This window comes from Macrosteles quadrilineatus, unplaced genomic scaffold (assembly GCF_028750875.1).
Source record: "Macrosteles quadrilineatus isolate MER2022 unplaced genomic scaffold, UCM_ALF_1.0 Scaffold_3__2_contigs__length_128488019, whole genome shotgun sequence".
NCBI lineage: Eukaryota > Metazoa > Arthropoda > Insecta > Hemiptera > Cicadellidae > Macrosteles > Macrosteles quadrilineatus.
Genome location: NW_026542596.1, coordinates 106,342,559 through 106,367,206, shown reverse-complemented (window position 1 = coordinate 106,367,206; position 24,648 = coordinate 106,342,559). Strand labels below are relative to the sequence as shown.

The 24,648-nt window shown below is 35.3% G+C and overlaps 1 protein-coding gene across 2 annotated transcripts; it reads right to left on the bottom strand.

The window, feature by feature from the left end:
- Positions 1-382: 382 nt before the first annotated feature.
- LOC128989924 (WD repeat-containing protein 44) lies at positions 383-24,544 on the bottom strand. 2 transcript variants are annotated; one of them, XM_054412066.1, is made up of 16 exons: positions 24,341-24,544; positions 23,372-23,513; positions 22,323-22,581; positions 16,600-16,892; positions 15,756-15,905; positions 13,115-13,232; positions 12,658-12,791; positions 11,938-12,072; positions 6,750-6,974; positions 5,366-5,584; positions 4,973-5,098; positions 4,468-4,652; positions 3,599-3,860; positions 2,728-2,895; positions 1,987-2,223; positions 383-1,137 (listed from the first exon to the last, which is right to left on the bottom strand). In XM_054412066.1, the coding sequence occupies exons 1-16, from the start codon at positions 24,406-24,408 to the stop codon at positions 952-954; spliced, it is 2,907 nt and encodes a 968-aa protein (XP_054268041.1). In that variant the 5' UTR covers positions 24,409-24,544; the 3' UTR covers positions 383-951. The 2 variants fall into 2 exon arrangements, with proteins under 2 accessions (XP_054268041.1, XP_054268042.1); XM_054412067.1 differs by lacking the exon at positions 11,938-12,072.
- Between the last annotated feature and the right edge of the window lie 104 nt (positions 24,545-24,648).

The window sequence follows — 24,648 nt, the reverse complement described above, 5'->3', positions numbered from 1 at the left end:
TTAATTTCTATAAATATTTACAAATTACTATACAGTATATATAAAAATGGTATAACTCATTTGAATTATCTCTTCATAAATCTGATATCCAAATTAATTGAATTGTAAAAAAAACATTTACCTACAGCACATTTAAAACCATAAAATAAGAATGTATAGTTGTATAATGAAAGTATGATTATATAAAAATAATTTATCTCTGATCAGTAGACGATTTAAAATAAATATTCATTTATTAAATAACTAAAGTTTGAACCTATAAAATGCTAAGCCACAAACTGTAAACATAAAAAGAATCAACAGAACATATTTTGAGGGTGAGGATAGCATCTCATTGGTGAGGCTAGTAATAGAAATACATCAATAAAAAATCATTTGGAGAAAAAGATCCTTTGACTTTTGAAGATTCACCATCAAAATATCTAAAAACATATACATTTTTAATTTGACTCCCATTCAAGAGGAATGTGTGGCACCTAGTTGAGTCGACATCTTTATTATTTAGCTAATAATAAAGTATACAATTGGTATAACAAGTATACAGCGGTATACAATTGGTATTATTTTAAACTGTTATAAAAAATAATACTGCAACAGAAAAAGATAGTTGAATTTTAAGGATACTATAGTTTACTTTGGCATGAGCTGCTTTTATATCCTCACACATCTTTACGGTATATTTATATATTTACGATAATAATCACGAATAAAAAAAAAGTGAATAAAGCGCAACCACTAAGCAGTATGTATATATACAATTGCATCAACAAACTGTATGGTTTTACCAAAAATCTACCAAACTGGAATGGCTTAATCTATCATCTCACCTGAATCAACTTTCCAAATCTAACGGTAACAAGAAAGCGATCAAACTATAAAAAAGAAATATAAAGCTACGGTAAATAATTTTTATGACTGATCTAATGGTAGTGGGTCTGAGACAAGTGACTGCTATGCAAGCGCTGAGGCTGGCAGTGAACTGTGCTTAGGCCGGGTCTTGTTGAGGAACACTTTGATGCTGCCGTTGAAGTCTGCACTGACGAGCACATATCCTTGTGCCTCTGGGCCCTCCAGCTGACGTATGATGACATCAGGGTTGGGGGCAAACACTGCACAGGTGACTACAGCATTGTGTACCTGTGAATCAAACAGACATTTTGTGTTATACTCCCTTGGCAATTTTAATTATGTTTATCTCAGTGAACGACCTAAGCCCTGGTTTTGTTGTAATGTGGCCTTTGATTGTGGTTTGTATTTCTGGTGTGTTGTATTATAATTAGATGGCATCGTTGATTGATAGGCCAATGCCACAATAGACTCTGCTTGGACTTGAACTATTAACACTCGACTACTCAGACTTTAGAAATGCGGGCTTGCGTGTAGCTAGGAGGAAGAGTATGAGTCAATGAATATAATAGAGCATAAATAGTTTGCAAGATGAAATTTACTTTCCTCCATGAGAACATAAATAACAAAATTTGTATTGTTTTTTGAACACAAAACAATGGTGCATGGCACCGAATGAGAAGTAAGTACATAAATAAGCCAATGCAATACTGTACATTAAGCTGTATACACTGCCATTGGTTGAACGGGACGAGTGGTACTATAAGAACACTAGTGCTCGCATATCAGATTCAATTACCTAATACCCTGAGCTACCCTAATTTCATTCCTCAAAGATTTTATTAATATAACATGCAAGTCTGTGTTATTGATCTATGTGTTATTCATGTTGCAATGTTATTATGTTTCTTATGTATAGGAATGCATAAGAATATTAAATCAAAACTTTTGAGGTTTTTACAGTATTTAAGGAGGATGGGTAAATTTTTGATAAAATATTTTATTGTTTTACTACTACAGACTAACTATTCTGTTGTTTAAAGACCAATGAAAAGTGTTTAATTTTTGTAGTAGGCATCTTATTGTAATACTGTAGAAGTTGTACAATTTAATTTTTATTTAAAGCCACTGATATATCACCTTGATTCCCTCCCAGAAGTCATTGCGATCGCGCCGCACAGAGGAGAACTTGGAGTAGTCGTGGTGTGTTTTCCAGATGTAGATGCATTGGTTCTCTGACCCACTGATGATGTACTTCCCATCGTGGCTGAACGAAGCCTTGATCTGAGAGCTGAAGTTGGCGTATCCCTTGTATTTGCATGAGACGTTGAGATCTCGCAGGTCGTAGAGTCTGATGCGGCTGTCATTCGATGTTACCTGACATAACATATTGTTCAACGGATTTTGTAGAAGAGGTAAGCCTGCTCCTGTATGCCACAAAATATTAATAACCTTTTCCATAAATATCTTTCAACAAAATATATATTATACTCAAATACAAATTGCCGGATAAAATCTAAATTTTGTATGTTGGTTGAATAAAATCATACATTCATGCTTTTGCAGAAGTTTCTGTAAGTTAGCCACAATTTACCGCACTGAAGGCTACAACAGTTTAAAAACTTAACTAATACTTCTCAACAATCTACCTTCTGAAGAAGTTTTAAACTTGTTTTATATTTTTGTCTATTTATAAGATGTCAATAAAATATCACTTTAACCATATAAGAAAATCACATAAGTTTATGTGATGTTCTAGCATCCTAAAAGTGATTTGAGATACACTTATATAGAGCTAATTTGAGTATATGCATTTTATTGCCAATCAATTCAAATAGAAAACAACAAACTACACTGTCGCAGAGATATTTAAACTCTCACCAGTATTTTATCCTCGCCAGGCATGGGTTCTATGCCACTAATCTTTCGTCCCGTAGAGTTCTTGCCTCTGGTGGACCTTACGTGTATCTGTGTGTGGTACTTGAGTTGGTCTGTGTTGTAGAAAATGCATCTGCCGTCATACGAGCCTACCACTGCAAACTTTCCATTCTGAAACAAATCATTCATTAATCATATTCCTATCCTGTTGTATGGATTGGAAAAATTAACTTTAACCTGGGGTGTTAAGGGAAGTTTTTTTCCGAATCCAAGACCAAGACAGATGGAAGACAGATGGAAAACAGGGAGAACTGAGAGTTGTTGAACATAAATACCAACCCAAATTAGGTAGGACATCAAGTGGAGAACAGTATTCATCTTCAACATAAGAGGATCAAATAAAATGTTTAATCTGTCAAGCTACAGCAGAAGATGACTAAAATAAGGTCATCCACGTTCAGCCTTAAGAGCGCTAATTTGGAGTCGACACCTGTTCTCAAATGCATTTCAAGGGATTACTCTACTAAAGAGATATTTCCTCCATTTATGTATTTCAGTGATCTGGAACAACCCACCAAACACAAACATATAATTAAATACTAGCATAACAGCACACTGAAAAGGTTGAATTTTATTTTATTTTTATTTTATTTTATTTTAAAGGTTGAATTTATAAACTCTCTCTACACTTGACAAAGTCCCTTAGGGGACGAAATATTGTGTGCAAACTGTTTTTCTACTTGTTCTATGGCCTACCCATACTTTCAAGGTAAGCTAGCTGCTGTCCTCCTTTTTCTACAATTTAAAATCCTGGCCTAGAGCCTTTCCTTAAACAAAACTAACCTGAAAAGGTTGAATATTTAACTTGCACTACCTGGCAGAAGTTAGCTGCAGTGATGAGCTTGGTCTGGCCCTCTATTTCGTTCCACACGGCCACCTTCTTGTCGGGGATGTTCCACAGCCGCAGTTTGCCGTCCAGTGAGCCACTGAGGAAGTAACGGTCATCGCGCGGGTGAAAGGCAATGGCCGTCACAAACTCTATGTGTTGGAAGCAACAGAGACACTCCTTGCGAGATATGTGCCACAGCCTCACTGTCTTGTCCATTGAAGACGACAACACAAAGTAGTTCTTTGACCTTTTAACAGTAACCAAGTAAATGTAGTAACAGTAAACCGGTAAAACAATACAATTGAAGTACATTAAAACTGAGGAAATTACACAGACAAGTGAAAGGAATCCTTCAAGTTGCTCAAGTCTAGTTGCTAAGATCTCCCGTGTACTGTGTCGAATACAGGCATTTTTTTAATGTTGTGTTTGAATCCATAAAAATTCAGTCCTGAACCTGGAGTCCCACTACAATATTCATTAAATTCACTGTATATTTAGTATAATATAATTTTATAAACTTTGAAGTTTGGTTGATTTACTTACAGTATAGCTAACAAACATCCTATATCTATTAACTATCCCAGTCAACAATATACAGAATTACTATTACACCCATCCAAATTTGACCCAAAACTATTTATTTTTAGTTCAAGGATTGGAGTAAGAGATTCAATTTGGTACCAAACATGTCATTGCTAATTACAGAAAGGATACAAGAAATTATCCACAAAAATCAACGAATTACAGTAAAGATTAAGTGATATTACAACATAACTGAGAACACAATTCCCAGTCATATAAGGAATAGAGCTTGTTACATATACACTTTGCTATTGATCTGTATATCATTTTACCAGGATACATCCAGAAGGTCGGATGTATGGCCAGTGTATGTGCAGAATGGACGGGGCATGAACGGGGCTTTCTCATTGGCCAGCTCGTTCAGAAGGTTGGGGTCCTCGGCTGAATGTTGTGAGACTAGAGACTCTTGCGAAGGAGTGGGAGACACCTTCTCAGCATTGTACTTGGTCCTCATATCCTGTCAGACAAAGGTATTGAATAACAAACACATTGCACGGCACGATACAAATATTTTATATACAAATCTATCTTAAAATCTGAAAAGTAAGATAAAAAAGAACATGCTGTCAAAAAATCTGGTATAGTATTGACAAGGGTTTGGGGGCTAGGGTCTTAAGGGTGAACTGAAGAAGTTTCATTACAAAACACTACGTGAATTTTTGTGTATCAAAAAGCTCTGGACTAGGACTCTAGCTCTCTGGATTTCTATCACAATGCAAGAGAAATCACATCAAGATTTTGTAGTTTATACTTTGCAAATGTATTGATTGAACTGACCTGAAAGTAGGTGTAAGCATCTCGGACGACCCATATCCGCAGCACTTTGTCCTGTCCTGCAGTGGCCAGCAGTCGTCCACACTGGGAGAACTTCATACACCACACTGGACCCACGTGCTCCAAGTCCTGCACACAACATACTCTGGCTGGTTAGGTGAACAGACGATACATTTGTAGTTGGTGGTATCAAAATTAACTTTTGCAATGATTCCTCATTTTAAACTTGAATTGAGGATTGACTTTCAATTGGCTCATAAAAAATTGCATTTTTTCCCAAAACTAGCCATCCTAAAAACATCAGGCCTGTGAGATGACTACTACTTTGCTTTTTAGTATTATTTATGGGTATTCCATAATAAAAACCACAACATGAAACAAAACTAGTAGAATTACCTGTACGTGTTGTAGACAGTCAAACTCGTAAGGTCCCTTGTGGCTGTTGGAAGCCTTGAGCTTGATGTATTGCTCTCCTGACACACACATCTCGTCCACCACTTCCAATCCGTCATCTCTGTGTCGCGACACTTTGTGTGCAATCGTGTTGGCTTTGTGGACTGTCTTCATCACTGTGGAGCCAATCAGCCTCTTCAGCTGTGCTGTCTTCCTTCTCATCTATAAAACACAGTGGATAATAAGATTTATTATCTCAATTCAGTTTGATCATCTTTGACACGGTTTGACTTGATAAACTGACATTCCTTAATATGAAAATTCAGATAATTAAATTTGTTAACAGCAGGCATAGCTTGCAAATGAAGTAGGCCTTGATAAGACACCTAGGGAGTTTTCATAGGTCTGGTTATAGTTATTGTTTTGAAACTGAGATGATGGAAGTAAATATATAACTATGTAAATGCAAGTAAAGTCCGATGGAAGAATACTCTTAGGACACCTAAAGAGGGGAAAAACAAATGAAGAGCAACATTCAGGTGGTAAGACATGAGAATACATTTTTAGAGCCACACAGAATAGTAAGAAATTGAGCTAACTAGTAAGGCCAAAATCTTTCGGGTATAGATGACCACTGAGAGTAAGTGATGAAGACAATGAGTTCTTCGTGTTTTGATTCCTTACGACTCGTCCAGAATCAAAATGTTCAGAAATAGCCCAGGGTAACCTAGTAGTTACAGTGCTTGACCAGCAATCAAATGTTAGCTGGTTCGATCCTGAGAAGTCAAAAATGTTTTGGTGGTTTGAAACTGGACCGAGCTGTCCTTGTTCATAGGGCTAAAGCCAGTAGAGCTTCAAAAGACATCTCTCTCACTCTTCATAAATAATATGTAAATACTTATTATGTAAATGTGTTTGTTTAAATATGTTTATTACTTAATATGTTGCTTTTCTATGTAAATTAATAACTTAAAAAAATTTGTAATGTTCGAAACCAGAGACTTTGACAATGGAATCTTGAAAATCGAAAGTTTGGATCTCAAAACCTAAAGGCAAAAAGTTTTTTTTATTTACCTGGTTCAGGTTACAAAAAATAGAGGTTATAATAAATGTTTTTATGCAATCAAATTATCACTTCACAGCGGCACTAGTGAAGATAGAGGACCGATGTCTAGAAGGCTTATGTCTTTGGCAGGAGACTTGCGACGTATTTATGTTATCAATAATAATAGGGCCAAAAATGACAGATATTTCTGCACTGAATCTCAAAACCTGCCAATTGAATCTTAAAATCAAAACCTTTCCTAATTTTGGGTGGCTTGGAGATTGGATTCGGTTTTGACACACCAATAATAATAAATGTTTAAAATATGGGTGAAGTTTGTACCCTGCCAGGTTCCTCCGCCACTGTACAGCTCTTCTTGCTGTCCACACTCTCCTCATCACTCTCCTTCTCCTTGTCTAGACTGGTGCTGCTGACGTACTCTGATGTGAGCCTCATGATGTGTAGTGACAGTGGGTTGATACATTGAGGCAGCTTGTCCTCAGCAATGCTCAGTGGCACTCTCTCTCCAGTGTCTAGGTTCAGCACTGTCACCTGCTCTAGTATCTCCTGTAACAAGTCCTGCAAGTTACAGACATACAGATATTTTGAGTGGAGCCGACTAAACTTACAAATCAATTTGATTAAAAATGTGAAATTTACATTAAAGAGTGAATGTATACACCTGTCACATGATAGGTGTAAACTCTCAACGATGATTAGCGCTAATAATTTTAAAACAATAATTCAGGAATTTAGATTTAATTGCACTGTGCATAATATAAATCACACCAAAGTGCAAACACTGTGTAACTTATACCAACAGTAGGATTATCAGAAGGATCGGTAAACAAGTACTTTTAGGAGACCTTCCATCTAATGAAACAATTAAAATTATTTCTTTGTCATATTGTAATTTTATATGAGGCAAACATTTAAATGTTACATTAATTTTCTCTCACTCTCAGGTTTCGTTTTAACAACACTTTAAAAGATTTGATTACAAGTCAAGTACTTGTCAACATTAACAATAAACTGTAATACAAGAGTGCCAGCAATGGTGATGGTCCAACACTTAGAGGGGTTTTATTTCACGATAAACCCCATACAAATGTAAACATATATAGGAGTAATAATTTACACAGTTTTTTATAGTTGTATACAAAGAATAAAAAAAAATCTAAAACGGTCTCACAGACCAAAGACACTAAATGTGTGATAAAAATCAAGAGACCACTCGGGGGTTAACTAAGGATCATAGGCTGGACAGGGTTCATTGACTAGAATATGATTATACAAGTAACTTCTCTAAAAGTAGGTGTTTAAGCATTTAATACTTTGTACAACCTACACACAATCTTTCTCAAAACTTGATACATGAAAATAAATGTTGAAATCGTCACACATGGGTTGTAGTAGCTCGGAAAATTACAGGTGAGATTAGTTGTGAGAATCAATCCTTGAATTGGAATAATTTTATGACTATAAGTCTTTTTATTGGTGGATTTGAAATTGGCTTCTGGATTGGGCAGGAACACTAGTCTATTTAACTAGACATTCCATCTCCATGTTACAGTTGTAGCCAGGTTTTTAATAAAATTTGTCTTGGTTGATGTGAGCCACCTACCGATTGCGCTGATCTAAATTACTGATTTCTGCCGATTACATGATGGTTTTTACCAAGTCAAACTGATGGAATGACTCATTATGAGCTATAGCAACTGTTGTGACCCAGCAACTATGTCAGTAACGAAAAATAAGGTACAAAATAGAGTTTTAGATACTAGCGCAATCTGTGACTGGCTCACACAACTACATTCTTTTTTTAGTAAAAAATTGGCGACAGCTGATCTATATAGATGGGATGTCTTCTTCTGTATTCAATAGTCAATGATAATACATAATAAGTTAAAAAATAAATTATTAACTAGTTAATACATTGCCTATGTTATTTATTTGCATAAAATGTTTGCAAAGTATATTATAGGGATAACTTTTTTCTTTCTCCCCCTTTACATAGTATATGGAGAAAGGATTGTTTTCATCAAAATTTATGAGTGGAGTTTTGAGTGGATATATCCATTTTGGGTCCCTTTGGATTCAAAAAAGTGCTTTTCAAGGGATGTCTGTACGTGTGTGTGTTCTGTCTATATGTGTTCAAAGCTAAAGACTACACCTATGATCCGATTTTGATGAAATTTGGTATGTAGGTTCTAATTCATGGTATCTCCAGGAGTTTATTAATTCTTTTTGTAATGGTGATTTTCTCATAAAAACCCATAAAATATTTGAAACACTGATTTTCTTGTAAATGAACGACTTTGATAAAAACTTAGTATCCTACAGCTTTTTTCAGGGTGTCTAGTTTATTTCCATTATAAAATTCAAGACTAATTCCAGACTTTTCAAGACTAATTCCAGATTTTTCAAGACTAGTTTTTTCAACAATTAGTGGTTGTTGATACCAAAATGTATCGATTCTCGATTCTTGATACCGGTACCAATTGTTATAGCTTAACAAAATTTTCTGAATAATACTACACCAACCACTGTCTTTGTCATTAAGTAGTATTATGATAATGTGGTGATTTCAAGTAAAGAAATAATGCAGCAATAAAAAATTCTAACTAGCAAATTTGTTTTTTTTATCATGAAATCTTCCGCGTACCGTACGTTTAGACATGCGGTTACAGAAACGTGATCGTCGTCGTCCGCAATCACGGCAAAATCATGAAAATTTCCCGCGGCCGTGTAGACATCATCGTCGTCTCCCGCGGTCACGGAAACGTCATCGTTATCTCCCGCGGTCACGGAAACGTCATTGTCGTCGTCCACGATCGCGACAAAATCATGAACATTTCCCGCGGCCGAGCAAATATCATCGTCGTCTCCCGCGGTCACGGAATCGTCTTCGTCGTCTCCCGCGGTCACGGAAACGTCATCGTCGTCTCCCGCGGTCACGGAAACGTTTTCGTCGTCTCCCGCGGTCACGGAAACGTCATCGTCGTCTCCCGCGGTCACGGAAATGTCATCGTCGTCTTCCGCGGTCACGGAAACGTCATCGTTGTCTCCCGCGGTCACGGAAACGTCATCGTCATTTTCGGCGGTCACGGAGACGTCATCGTAATCTCCCGCGATCGCGACAAAGTCATGAACATTTCCCGCGGCCGAGCAGATATCATCGTCGTCTCCCGCGGTCACGTAAACGTCATCGTCATCTCCCGCGGTCACGGAAACGTCATCGTCGTCGTCCGCGATCGCGGCAAAATCGTGAACTTTTCCCACGGCTGTTTAGACATCACCGTCATCTCCCGCGGTCACGGAAACGTTAACGTCGTCGTCCGCGATCGCGGCAAAATCGTGAACATTTCCCGCGGCTGTTTAGACATCACCGTCATCTCCCGCGGTCACGGAAACGTTATCGTCGTCGTCCGCGATCACGGCAAAATCATGAACATTTCCCGCGGCCGTGTAGACATCATCGTCGTCTCCCGCGGTCACGGAAACGTCATCGTCATCTACCGCGGTCACGGAAACGTCATCGCCGTCGTCTACTATCGCGGCAAAATCGTGAACATTTCCCGATGCCGCGTAGACATCATCATCACTGGCTTTCGCGGTTACGTAAACGCAAGACGACGATCGCGGCAAAATTATGAAAATTCCCGACTTTGAAATCAAATTCAAGACTAAATCCCGACTTTTCAAGACCATTTTGAAATTCAATACTAATTCCCGACTTTCCCGATTTTCCCGACTACTAGACACCCTGTTTTTTAAATTCTGAACAAAATAGTAAAAATCCCATTCCTGTAAAAATTACGGTTCATAAGTTATTGTTAATTATGTCATTTTCCCATTAAAAATGGATAAAATAAAAAAATAAAAAATCATATTTTTGAAAAAAAAACCGGTTTTGATTAAAATTAGTATGTGATGGTCCTTATAATTCCTAACAACATAGTGCAACTCCCCATTTCTGTAAAATTGCAGTTCAAAAGTTACTGTAACTTATGTTATTTTATTTTCTCATAAAAACCCATGAAAAAACTGAAAAATGGATTTGAAAAAAAAAATACTGATATGGTACTCATAATAGTGCAACTCCCGTTCCTGTAAAAGTTACAGTTCAAAAGTTAATGCAACTTATGTAATTTTATCTATTAAATATCATAGTTACTCTCATCGCTCTCATCGCATGATAAAGGTTGTTGACAAGCTAATGGGAGAAAGTATGTGTTAGATTGCTGGTACCGTTTATTTAATTTTTGATTGAGCTGCTATCTTAAAAAAAAGGTTACAAAAAGAGATAGGATACAAAATGATATAATCGTATAGTTACAACTTGAAATCAGACAAAGTTAGGAAACCCCCAACTGAATAGGTATTAAATACACAACAATTGAGAAAAAAATTAAAGGGCAGAGATTATCTGGTTGGGCAAGACAAGTTTCAAAATACAAGATTTAAAAAATTACCAATTGTACAAAAAACCACATGCATATGTTGTAAAACAATAATGTAATATGCATGCCAATGTATGTGTTACTCTAATCAAATAGCAATTATTGATTTAACAGTAGATGTTCATGAAATAATTAATGCACAAAAATGTATCATTGAGCACGCACCTAAACAGTATTTGTAACAACAAATTGAAAGTATATATTTGGGCAAAAGTAAGGTAATATTTATAAAACACTCATAAATACAGGAATACTTTTGTTTAAAAAAAGATACCTTAAAAATACTTTGAGACAAGATAATGTGTGGGTGTTGGAAACAGCTTTTATTAGCTTAAGATTGATAATGGCTCCAAAGTCCAAACTAAGCTCAAGTAAGAAAAAAACAGTCAAAAATCATGTGATATTTTTTACATTTTAACCCAAAAAATTATTGGACATTTATTACATTTACTGACATGTATATATATTTTTACACTCAAACATTAGGTTGGAGTTCGTTGTTAGTGACGGTGAGTTTAACCAAACATCAAGACCAGTAGTGTGTTACAAGACTTTTATACTAATTGTTATAGTTTCGCATCTTTATATTTAAAAAAGCGTACAACAAAATTAATAAACAATATACAACATCACAAAAAAAACCGGAGCTGAACAAGTTAAATGATCGAACTACTTGCATGTATGTTAAGAAATAGTCGTAACACTAATATAAGTAGAATACATAATGCGATAAAATACCAAAGACCTATGTTGCACAAAGACTGGGATAGTTAATTATAGGTGTACGAAACCTTGGTTTGTGAAGTTTTGAGACAAAAACACTCATTGACTTTAACCCTATTGCTCTTGAGGTGGAAAATGCAAATTAAATAAAGTAAAATAAAGTAATCTACTCATACACTTAACTGTTAATTTTTAAGTGCTACAGATTTTTTACCAAGAGACCAACTTATCAAGTAAAGAGAATGTAGCCTAAGACAAATAAAAAGCGAGTAAGCCTAACACTACAGTTTATGTACAAAACCAAAGTGAAAAAGCTCAGGCTCTATGGGGAGCTATTTGCTCACCCATTGGTCGTTACGAGAGCGCCTTCGCGTGACCACGCAGTTTACGGGGACTAGATCTGCGCTACTCGCACATCGCCGTAGAGTTTTAATGGCGGAGCGAGTGGTGGGGGAAGTCTCGTCGAGAGAGATCTGTTTCTATCAACACACATTGTACCTCCAATACACCATCAAATTTCATGGTCCAAGCCCCTCAGTTTAGGGTTTGGTATAAGACCAAGGTCATTCAACACATGATAGTGTTAAAGTGAGACAGTGGTAACATTTAAATAAAACTTTTGTAAAACCTTCAAATTGAGCTCAACGACTGCATAAGAAACTATTCTAAAAATATAATGAACTTTCATAAGACTAATGTGACCTTAATTTTTCAAGGAAAGTTTAAAAACTAATCCAAAAAATGTAGAAGTCAAAAGTGTTAAGGATTTATTTACTAAGATTCAAGCAAATATTGTAAACTATTTACAAGACTATTTTTCATGTTTATTGAACTTTACTTGACAAAAAAACCCTAACAAATTGTGAGTATGATACCCATTTACATCATTCTAAAGTCAAAAAATATGACAAATACAAAATTAAGCAGTGTTAACAATAAAAGCCTTTATCCTTGGAAAAACAGGAGTTTAGTTTCCACAGGTTCAAAATATATTGCAGGGAAAAGAATTAACGAACCAAAATTCTAAACATTGATGAACTACCAAACTCTCTCAGTATACTGACCGCGTCACTAAGCTGTTTGCCGGAGTCAGTGCGTGTTCGGACAAACATGTTGAGTTGCTGCGCCAGCCCGTGCTCATCACCTGCTGAACGACGACGCTCTCTAGTATTAGTTCTTCGGGGCGATTTCAAGGAACCTAAAATTATGATTATTTTGTATGAGCGTCAAATTAAAGTTTTGCAAATACTCATAAACCATGAAATAGTCACATATAATAGCATAGGTGTTCTAAACAGCTTACAGATCAAAGGCACACATTTTTTATCATATCCTAAATTAATTCAAGAAGCATGTATTGAAGATGTATTAGTGCCTGTCACCTGTTCCGGAGGCTGTGATAATGGCTTTCTGGAATGAGACTAACACGTCATGACTAAATAATAAGTTACTGTCTGTGAAGCAGTCCCGATGAAGTGATTTAGTTTACTCTTTCTAAATAACAACAATATTCAGATTTACCCAGAGGATACGTGCTAGAGTTGCGACCCGCAGAACTGCGAGACTCAAGCTTTGTCTTCTGCTCTATCTTCCATCTGTCTCCCTCGCATATAGCCCCAGCCTTGGACATAGCTTCGTCCTAAACAAAAAAACTCAGATAAAACTGAACAAATAATTACATTTTACTAAATATTGTGTAGAATATGTAACAACTAAAAAAAATATGTTTAGTGTAACTGGTTTATTAAGTAAATGCCCTCGCCGCAGCAAACCTGCAGACTAAGCGAATTTCCATTTACCTGGCTGGATTTCTACTAAAATATTCCCCAAAAATTTTCAGATTTATTTCCTATTTAATTAACAGTAATTTTAGTGAGTACTTAGGTTTGCTGATACAGGGAAGATACTGAAATGTGTTTTTTTTTTATTGTAATGTCAATAGCTTAGTAATAAACAAAATTTCCAAATTTGGTTTAAATATATCCATAAACAAGCAAATTACAACAGTTGATTTATTCTCCATAAGAATAAAATGGGAATATTTTAAATTATCTCTGTGACTGTTGGGCATACAACAATGCTTCAATATACAAAATTATTTATTTTTTTAAGCTCTACAAAATTGTTTGGAGAGAAATTATGAAATGTTGTGTTTTAAGGGTCAAAAATGTAAAAAATATATTTTCACCCCATAAAACCCCCCCTTCTAAAACCCCCGTTCCCATAGTCCGATTATGCTGGTTCGCGAACTCTTTTGAATAAATGTAGGTTTACACGTTTGTACCAAATTTCATCAAAATCGGATAATTTTTGCTTGAGTTATCGTGCTAACAGAAACATAAATATAGATTTCCTACATATATATAAATAAATATATATGAATTTAAATGGATGGTGTTTTTGGCCTCTGGGGACCTTAAAATGAAAAAGTAAATCGGTCCCAGGTCTCGGTCTTACCATGAAACCTGCGGTAATAGCTTATTCCCTATATGGGGAATTCGCTAAAAAGAACTTAAAAATAGTGAGTGTATTCATCTGAAAATCCAAAGACAAAATTTTAAATAATTTTTGATTGTTGAGTTCATGACATAAAATCCTTCCCCCTCTTCCCCTTAAACAAATATTTTTTTAAATTTCATTATTATGACGACTACATACTAAGGTGGGTGAAGTTGAGCGAAGGATGAATATGTAATAAATTAGACTGTATGACAGTTTTGTTACTGACTGAGATTAGCTGGTTTTTAGTCATGACCATTTATTGAAAGTCAAATGAGCATGAACAGCTGGGTGGGGTTCACTCAAAAAACCTGCAACCTCCTGATTACAAACTATCCACTTACTTACACAATAATTTAAATAATTATAGTAATCAAAATTTCTGTTTGAATTCAATTGCAAAACACTTCTTTAACCACCTAAAGAGTAGAAGATTTAAACCAAAATGAAGGCATAGGCTATATGAAGTTATATAAATTTAGTTACGATAACTAAAAAAACATGTGATAAAAAAAATGAAATAGATTCTTTGACTAACAGACAGTGAGATTTCTCCTGCTTCTTTATCATGATCTAATTTTAATGTTAAGCCTTATCTTTTTGCAGATGATTTAGCAATACAAATTCAAAGTGAGAATTTGCTAAATTCAACAGTAATGGCATACAAAGCAGATAGCTTAATCGAAGACTGGTGTAAGGCCAATAAATTGTTTTTAAATATAGAAAAAACTCAAGATTTATGTATTAGTTTTAATAATAGGCATAATAAAAATTGTGTAAAATGTTTAGGTGTTTTTATAGAATCTAACTTAAAGTGGAAAGTCCATATACAGCTAAAAAAACTTAACAAAGGAATATTTATAATAAACATGCTTAAGAACAGTGTAGATTTTAATACCTTGAAATGCATTTACTATGCACAAATACATTCCCATCTAAGTTATGGAACAATTGTATGGGGAGGTAGTAATTATAAAAAAACTTTTGTCATTGCAAAAACGAGCAATAAAAATCATGTACAATGTTGATTTTAGTACACACTGTAAACCATTATTTAGGGAGGCTAATATTTTAACTGTACAAGCAATGTATATTTTACTTATTTTAGACTGCCTTGTGTTTGCAAAAAATAGTTTTAGTAAAACAGACACACATGAAAATGTACACAGTTACAACACGCGAAACCGCTGCAATTTTATATCTAGACAGTGTCGATACAGCACCACAGCTACTAGTTTCATTGAAAAATCCAAACAGTATTATAATATGTTACCGGTACCTAATAGAATAAGATGTTTTAATTGTTTTAAATTTAAAATAGTACTTAAAAACTACCTGTTAAACCTGTGTCCATATAGAGAAATTGACTTCATAAATGATGTTAAATTAAACCTAAGTTAAAACCTTTAGTTCTAAGACATTTCCTTGACTGTGCCATGCATGTAAACCAGTGTAACGGCAATAAAGCATTCTTATTCTTATTCTATTCTTATTATGTATTTATTCCTAAATTAGGATTCACGCTGGCCATCTTATTAGTATACAAACTGAAATCACTGCAAAATAAAAACGTTTTAATAAAACATTAACACAAAATAAACCAATTAAGAAATTACCACACGGACATGTCAAAAGTCAGGTGGAGGTGTCCTGCTAGTATTACCTGAGGTTTCACCACATATTGTCCCTGTATGGCAGAGTGTATGTCCAAAGAGTGTTCAAACTCACGGGTGAGAGACTCTATCGTAGTGGCAGGACTGGGGAGAGACTGACTGAACAACTGACCACTGCTGCCAACCTCGTCTGTCACCTTCTGTGGGAAAACATCACAACCAGGCTGTGAAAACCGAGGAGTCGGATCATCACAAAATACAGGATAGGAGACCTACAACTACCCTTCCATGATATGTGGTTTTGTTTGGCAATTGACATACCTGGGAGATCACAGGCGAAACAGTCAAACCACTAAAATACGTTCGTTCAATATCACCCAGTGATTGATGAGCTCAAGGAATTTTTTCTATAGACGCAAAATCATTGCTCTTTAATCCACCCATCATACAATTTATTATACTATTTCTAATGGATAATTTAAAACCACAAACATTATACCACTTTATCTTTACCACACATCGTTTGTGATTTTAGATTACGATACATTGTGTCTGCGAATCTTACTAACAACTTCAGATTGAAAATTTTTGACAGTGATTTAAATTTTGGAAGTGTGAATTTTGCTAATTTGTTTTTTATGTTATTAAGTTCAGTGTAGCCTCGCCGTTTAATCTATTCTAAGAACGTTTCCCAGGGTATAGGTGTGTACATTCTCCCTCAAAATAGTAAAAATAGCTTAGAACATTAATTTTAAAATTCTATCTACATACCTTATTTTTAATCACTGCTGCGATTCAAATGGTTCAATTTCAACACTTCACTCAAAAACGTAGTTAAAAAATAAAGTGGATAAATCTCACAAAGGAAAGAAAACTCTTCCATAAGACACATACCTTAGAGGGTATTGGAATGGAGTCAGAGACTATGGGAAGGTCCGTAGGTGGGGCAGGAGGCTTGCTCTTCTTTTTGCGTCTAGGTGGGGCAACGGGGCCGGTGTCTGCTGGAGCTGTAGTCACGTGTGTAGGCGGGGGCTTGGTGCTGGCTATGACATCAGGCTCAGCCAGTACAGGGGCTGTAGGTGGGGGTGTAGTGGGGTGAGACGGGGGAGGTTCTGAACCCTCTCCCTGGCTACGCAGAGTGGTGGTTGACCCACTAGGCGAGGAACTGGCAGTCAGAGTGGGCATGTCTACGACAGGAAACATGATTATCTAGACAACCATAATTCTGATAAATCAATCAGTACTGTATATCCACATTTTCAAACGACTGATTTATTCTCAAAACAGGTTTTGCACAATCAATCACAACTATTGTTGTCATCATGACCAGATTAACAACACTCGTGACATCCATGTACGAATAATATAATAATATTTAACTCAATCATTGACAAAATAAAAACTTTTATTCAACAGAGTTATGAGCTCTTTTTAGCGAATTTCCCTAAAGGGAAGTAGCTATTACTGTAGGTGGCACGCTAAGACCTGGAGCTGGGACCGATATACTTTTTCATTTTGATGTCCCTAGAAGCCAAAAACACTATTCGTTCAAATTTGTATATATGTATATATCTATATTAATAATACCAATACGCAACATGAAACTTTGTGAATAATAGCCTAAGGCTTTTTTGTTTTAAGATTTAATGGCTCATTTTATATACCAAAATGTTCGTCTAGGTGTGTAGATTTGCAAACTGACCTTACAGTTGTGAAAAAGTTCCTTGGGCCCTGCCCCAATGGCTTTTCAAGTCCCCGTGTTATCCTTATGAAGAACATATTTGTTTACATTATGATCAGCTGGATAATTTAATGACTGCCGTTAATATTTTAGTTGCAATTGAAAACATGTGCTACAAACATTACTGACTTGGTTGTAAATTCAGTATTTAGTATTTGAATTTGGGTTGGCGTAAATATTACAACAGAAAAAAATGAGAAAGCCTGGACAGTTTGATATACTAAAACTAAAAAGAAAACTGAATACAGTGTGCTGCATTTCTTGAGCAATCATTGAAATAGCCGATTTGCAAACTATGGAAACATTGGAAAGTCATAGAATACCACCAAGTAAAAGAAATAGAAATAATGATTTTGTAAAGAATTTATAACCATTATTATGGACAACCTAATGCGGCTATGAGTGGGAAACATTTGTAGAAAACAAAGATTAGCTTTTGAAAAATGGATATTTACAAGAAATGTAGATTATATCAAACTGTTATGTACATCATGAGTTTTTCCATAATCTTGAGTCGACTTTTTTAAGGTAGGTAATCGGAAATTATGACTGTTATTCATTTTAAAATAACACCTGTAATACTTCGCAATTGCTCGAATTCGAGTAACAGGTACACTATTTATAAGTCTGTAAACGCGATAACTTCAGTAATTTTTGTCCGATTACGATGAAATTTGGTTTGAAGGTGTAAGGCGGAATAAACTTGAATAAGTTCACGAGCCAGTATGATCGGACCATGGGAACAGTGTTTTACAGGGGGCTTTATGGGGTAAAAATTGGGTTTTCTCATTTTTGCCCCTCAAAACACAAAATTTCCCAATTTCTCTCTATACCATTTAAAAGAGCTTAAAAGACAAAAACAAATTATTTAGTTTACTTAAGTGTTTTTGTATGGTTATTGGTCACAGAGAAAATTCAAAAAATTGCTAATTTAAAATTCCCATGTAATTCTTATGGAGAATGTTGTAAAATGTTGTAGTTTGCTTGTTTGTTGAAAAATTTTGATCGAACTTGGCAAATTTATTTATTTTAATCTATGAAGTATTAATATTTTACTATAAAACACATTTTATTAGTCTCCCTGTAGCAGCAAACCTAGGTACTCGTTAAACCAAACCTAATGTTACTTAAATAGATTAAATTTAAAATCAATTCAGACAAATGGAAATTCGCTTAGTCTGCAGATTTGCTGCGGCAGGGGTAGGCCTATTTTAAGTTTATTGATTGACAAAAAAATTTTAAATTAATCTTGACTGTTTCTTTTAAACTAAGTAAAATGTTGCAATGCAAATATATTACAAAAATTTTAATTTAGGTTACAATAAAAACAAACAAGCTCTTAGCATTGCAATATGGTACAACTTTCAGCAAATACAATACAAAATCTATAGGAGGTTTCTCAAACATACCTATTTGTCATAGGCCTGACGTCTAGTATCACACTACTTGAGGTTCTTTACAAATAACTTCCTGGCTTTTCTCAATGCAAAAATTATTATGTAATGCAGCATCGAAAACAACAGTTATCATCAATGGAAACAATTTAATCAGATATGACACTCCCAGACTCACATTTAGACCTGACATAACTGACCTAGCAACATTACAATGCATTATCTGACTGGCTGCATTATCAATCTAAGATAAAAACACAAAAGGTTATAAAAGGTAAGAAAAAAATATTGCAAAATATTCAAATGAAAAGGGTAACTTTTAGGATTACCAGTAGTTTAATATAAATTAAGTTTAAGATTAACTAGCTGTTACCCACGGGCTTCACCCCGTTTGGATTCATAAGTATTAATAAAACTATTGATTGGTTAAGTTAAGCTGAAATAAACAATACCCCCTCTGCAGCAAATCTGCTGGCTAAGCGAATTTCCATTTGTCTGAATTGATTTTCAATTACCCTAAATCTATTTAAATAACATTAGGTTTAATGAGTACCTAGGTTTGCTGCTACAAGGAAACTAATAAAGTGTATTTTTTTAGTAAAATATAAAATAGCTTAGTATAAAAGAAATAAATTTGCCAAGTTTAATCAAAATATATCCATAAACAAGCAAATTACAACACTTTATAATATTCTTCATAAGAATAACATGGGAATTTTAAATTTATATTTTTTTAAATTTTCTTCGTTACCAATAATCGTACAAAAACACTTTGATATACTAAATTATTTGTTTTTTGAGCTCTTTAAAAAGATTTAGAGATAATTTTGTGTTTTGAGGGTCAAAAATGAGAAAAAACACTTTTTACCCCATAAAACCACAAAACCCTATTCCCATGGACCGATCATGCTGGTTCCCGAACTCATACAAGTTTATCCCGCCTTACACCTTTAAACAAAATTTCATCAAAATCGGACAAAAATGACTCAAGTTATCGCGTTCACGGACGTATATATATAAATTTGAACGAATATGGGGTTTTTGGCCTCTGGGGACATCAAAATGAAAAAGTAAATCGGTCTCGGGCCTAGGTCTCACCGTGCCACCTATGGTAATAACTACTTTCATATAGGAAACAGAATACAGTAATACAAACAAATAATCTCACCTGATTTTAATAAGGTAATAAATTGAAAGAATAACAAACAAATAAGTACAGCTGTGTTTTTTTACCTTATGTATGTGGAAAGTTCCCTTTAGAAAGGAATTACGACCTTACAGTGCAATTTATGAAATAATGGATAGTTTTGCATAAGGTTTCTTATCATGACAAACAATTTAAGTATATGGTTTATGGAGGTTTGACTTGTAGTTTTCTCAAAAGTTCATGGGTACTTTGGGATTTATATATGGATAATGAGAATAGTTGAATACTAAATAAAACTGAAGTGTGTTAAAATTCAAATGTGTAAACATTGAATGTAATCCAGAGGCGGCTCCTGGATGGATTTTCAGAGGGGGCCATTGCCTGGAGTTATGAATTATACTTGCCCCCCTCCTCCTTCCAATGACAGTTTGGTGATATTTAATGATTTAAGGTGTCTATTGCAGGCTTGGAATATATTTAATCATAGTGTAAAGTTAAATTAATAATTTGTGATGTGCCAGAAGATATGGAGGGATGGAGAGCAGTTTGGCCAAATCCGGCATTGGGCATTTAAATGGCCATGGGAGTGAGTGAGTGTGAGTGATGCACCATCACATTTTAAGGTCAGTATCAATAACTAATCCTGATCAAAATCCGTTATCACTATATGGGCTCTGCAAATATGCCCTTGTCCTGTTGGTATTGAAGAAATACTGGTATTGAACTCACATTTTAAAGTTGATTGTTGGTACCAATACTTGTCCTAAAAACCGATGGTGGCAAGTATTACCTTTTGGCAACACATTGCTAATTAAATTATATTATAATCAAATAAAATGGTGGTGAGATAAGTTTTTTTTTTTAAATTTGTCTTTGGCTCTTGGCAAAAGACGCATATATGGCCCCCCTGGAGTCGCCACTAATGTAGACGAGGGGGCCCATGTGCAAATCACACATTTTAATAAGGTTCAAAACTAGTCTCCGACGTATAATCAATAATGCAATACCCTCTCGCCTTTTAAAGATTACTTAGTAGCTGAAAACATTTAAAATTCAAGAAAAAAACCTCATCATAAAAATAATATGGTTATATCAGACTGGAACAACTACTAATTCATAAGTATTTCATTTTAACTATATTGATTATAGATGCATACCGTTGAGAGTGATTCACCTATCTCAATCAGGTTACAGTTTTCAATAAAAAATAAAACTGACTACCACCTAATTAAAATATTTAAAATCTTAACAGTTAAAAATTCAACTGGAGGGCCAGGTATTAAACTAGAATTCTCATTTAAAACCACTGTATAGAAAGTCGGCCATCATCACTGGATCTTTGAAAGCACACTCTAGAAAAAAATAGGGGGAAAAACACTGAAGAAAATAACTTTCGTTGCAATTCGTCTCTCGGCTAGATTATAAGCATTAAATGACACCTCAATCAAAAAAATCAGTTAGGAAGGCCAGGTGAAAGAGGGGTGTTACGGAGGAAACCCTTATTGTAGGCTACACAACATACTAGAGCTGAAAGCGCTACTGTATATGTTGTCCCATAAGCAAGTTTCCTCTGGATTTAAACAATCATAATTATTCAGCAATCAGAATTTTACAACATGAAGTAAATGAAAGTAGTGTCAAAACCTGATTATAAAACTAAAATGGCTGTAGTTAGTTGTAAGTTTGTTGCGCCAAAATTTGTGAATTATATATTCTACAACTTCAAGAGTTAAGTGTGTGTTACAGATTCACAGTAACTAATTCTGAATTTCATTAGGGGGAGGGCCACAACGGGTTTGCTAGTGAATTAATATGTTTGAGCAAAACAAATGATTGAAATAATAGCTGTTTCAGACAGGATTGAGGCACCACAATTTTTTGTGAGATTATTTTTTAACTTTAAACTTACATCCTTTGTTTGATCCTGAGAAAAGTCAGTAGCTTTTTGATGGTACGAAACTGGACCCAGCTGTTCCTGATCATTGGGCTTTAAATAAATGATCCTGGCTAATGAAACAGCTGATCTTAGTCAGTAACAAAGCTCCCCCGGTAATCACACACCATTCTACACTCATCCTTAACTCATATTTGGGTTAAAATACGCACCTAGGTGGCATCCCCATCTCAATTATTCATAATTGATGTAAATGATGTTGTCTACTTGTAGGATTAACGATAGTTAGGCAACCAGAGACAGTAGTTACCAACAGGGTAAACAAAGATTACTTTATGAAGATAATTTAATCATTTTACATTTAGGCAAATTTCTTGTCATAATTAAATAGCTTTATTCAGTGCAGTCTGTATTTATGTGGATAGGACAAATTCAACATACTTGGGTCAGGCATGGTGCCGCTGAGCAGCCGTCCGACTCTACCAAGCGAAGTCATACTCTGTAGACTGAGAGCGTCGTGTTCTATGATGCGGAAAGGATGGCTGGCTTTGCTCGTGTCCGGACCTGCAAACACTCCCTCCACAGACGATGTCTGGCTGTCTGCGGGTGAAGTATTACCCCCTCCCTCCTCGTCATCTGTCTGCATACGCTGTCGCAGTTCTCGGAACCTCCTTCTGCCTTGGTGGAGCCTCTCCAACCCCTGTCAATGGAGCAACAGTTATGGTTACAAGATAGAAAGGGATGTATTTGAAACAAAATTAAATTATTCATGCATCCACATACAATTTAAGGAGTTTACCTATGAACATTACTTACCGTACCGGTATATCCATTGGAAAATTTTTGAAGGGGAAAAACTACTTGTATTTAGAATTTGTTAAGGAGAAAGGAAGGATACACAACAACTAACTCACCTGAATAAAGAGTCCCAGGTTAATAGATCACAAAAAAGTACCGGTAACATAATTTAACTGATATTTCGCCCCTTTTTAGGGGCTTCTTCAGGGGTAGAATGGCAGTTAGTTTTAGCACTGAATTATAGCTAATAGTTCATAATTACAGAAAAGGGTTCAACTATAGTTCTACCAGGTTGGTTGACTTATATCTATACTTTAAGAGCTTTGCCTTGCAAAATTTATCTCTTATAAACATACTGAATAGCACATAGTTAAATCATAGACAAAAAGAATTAAATATAGCAGTGTGTGCCAGAACCTATGGTAACCATGGCAACCGCAGCACGACTGACAGTCTATATTTAATTCTTCTGTCTATGGTTAAATACAGCACATATGAATCTTGTAGGCAAGACATGTTCAAAATTGTCAACCAACTTGCAGTGCCACCAAATAAATGCTCCCTTCTTTGGCCCAAGGCTACTTACATTTGATTGAATAGACCTAGGCTACTATTTTTTAACACTCAAAGATTAAGGCTATCTATATGTGCTGAGTTTAAAGAGTTAAGTTAGTGTCTGAAGTTACACATACCACAGGATCGCTACTCGACTGAGTCTGCTTTGTCGGAGACGGCAACTTATCCTGTTCCACTTCATCTCTGAACGATACCCGAAGATCTAATTCACTCTTTGAATTACCAAGCACACTGCTACTGGTGCTTCCCTTGGCTCTTCTACAAACATAAGACAGTTGTCATTTTGTATCAAATCGTTAAAAGTAGATACCGACAACCTAATAAACGACCAAATCCACCACAGCTCCAATTTAATTTATAACAAAATAATTGAAACCCAAGCAACACTAACGCATCCTATTAGACATGGCTCAAAACAATACCGAGGACAAAGGTCAGATAGACCACTTGAACGATCCAGTTAGCCTAGTTGTGGCTTGGATTTCACTTGTCGTGGCCGGTGAACTTACAAAAATGTCGTCCTTCTGTAAACACTGGTAGCCTATTATTCGTTAGATGTGTTCGTGTGCGTGTTTTTACTGTATGTCATGAACTGTTATTTGTTTTAACCCAACGACGTCCATTGGACTGAAGACTCAAAACTGGCCCGCCTGATGATGGTACAACTTCGTGCCGAAACCTAGGTCGCAACAGCCGACTTATTTGAACTGGTGACTGAAGGTATTTAAAACCATTATTTATATTACCGTAGTTAATAATATTAGTTTGTAGTTTATTAAGAAACAGGCCCCAGGTTGTAAAAGTGGAGGCCTAATTCTTTAGTAGCCTAGCTTAAATTTGACAAGCATGAACAAATTCAAGGCTTTCTTTATCCTAATAACTTTATCTCTTTGATTGCAACTTGTTATGTTAGGTACCTATGCTTAAGTTTAATCTACACAATTTGTAATGAATTACCTAGTCCTTATCCTAAAATCTAACAAAATCTCAGTAGCCTATCTTACAAATGGGAAGAATCGTCTTTATTGGTTATGTTAGAATGAAAACAAGAAAGCCTAGGTCTAACTACTAACTTACTTACTTACCTTAAAGTTTTGGAAGGTGTAAGATCTTCGGCATCGTAAAACTCTTCTGAATCACTACTCCCTGACATTTTTAATGTAGTGAATTCAAAAATAGTATTGTTGACCCTATTGTTTTAGCTTATTTGAGTAAAACCAAATCTAAAGGTAATTATCCATTACTCCTTATGGTTATGAATCTTGTAATTCATTTGTAATCTTCGAGTCGACTGCTAGAGAATAGAGATAGAGATGATAGAGGATATACTTTTACTTCAGCTCTGCTATCAAGATTTCGTCTTCTTACATTTTAACCAATGAAACGCCATTTG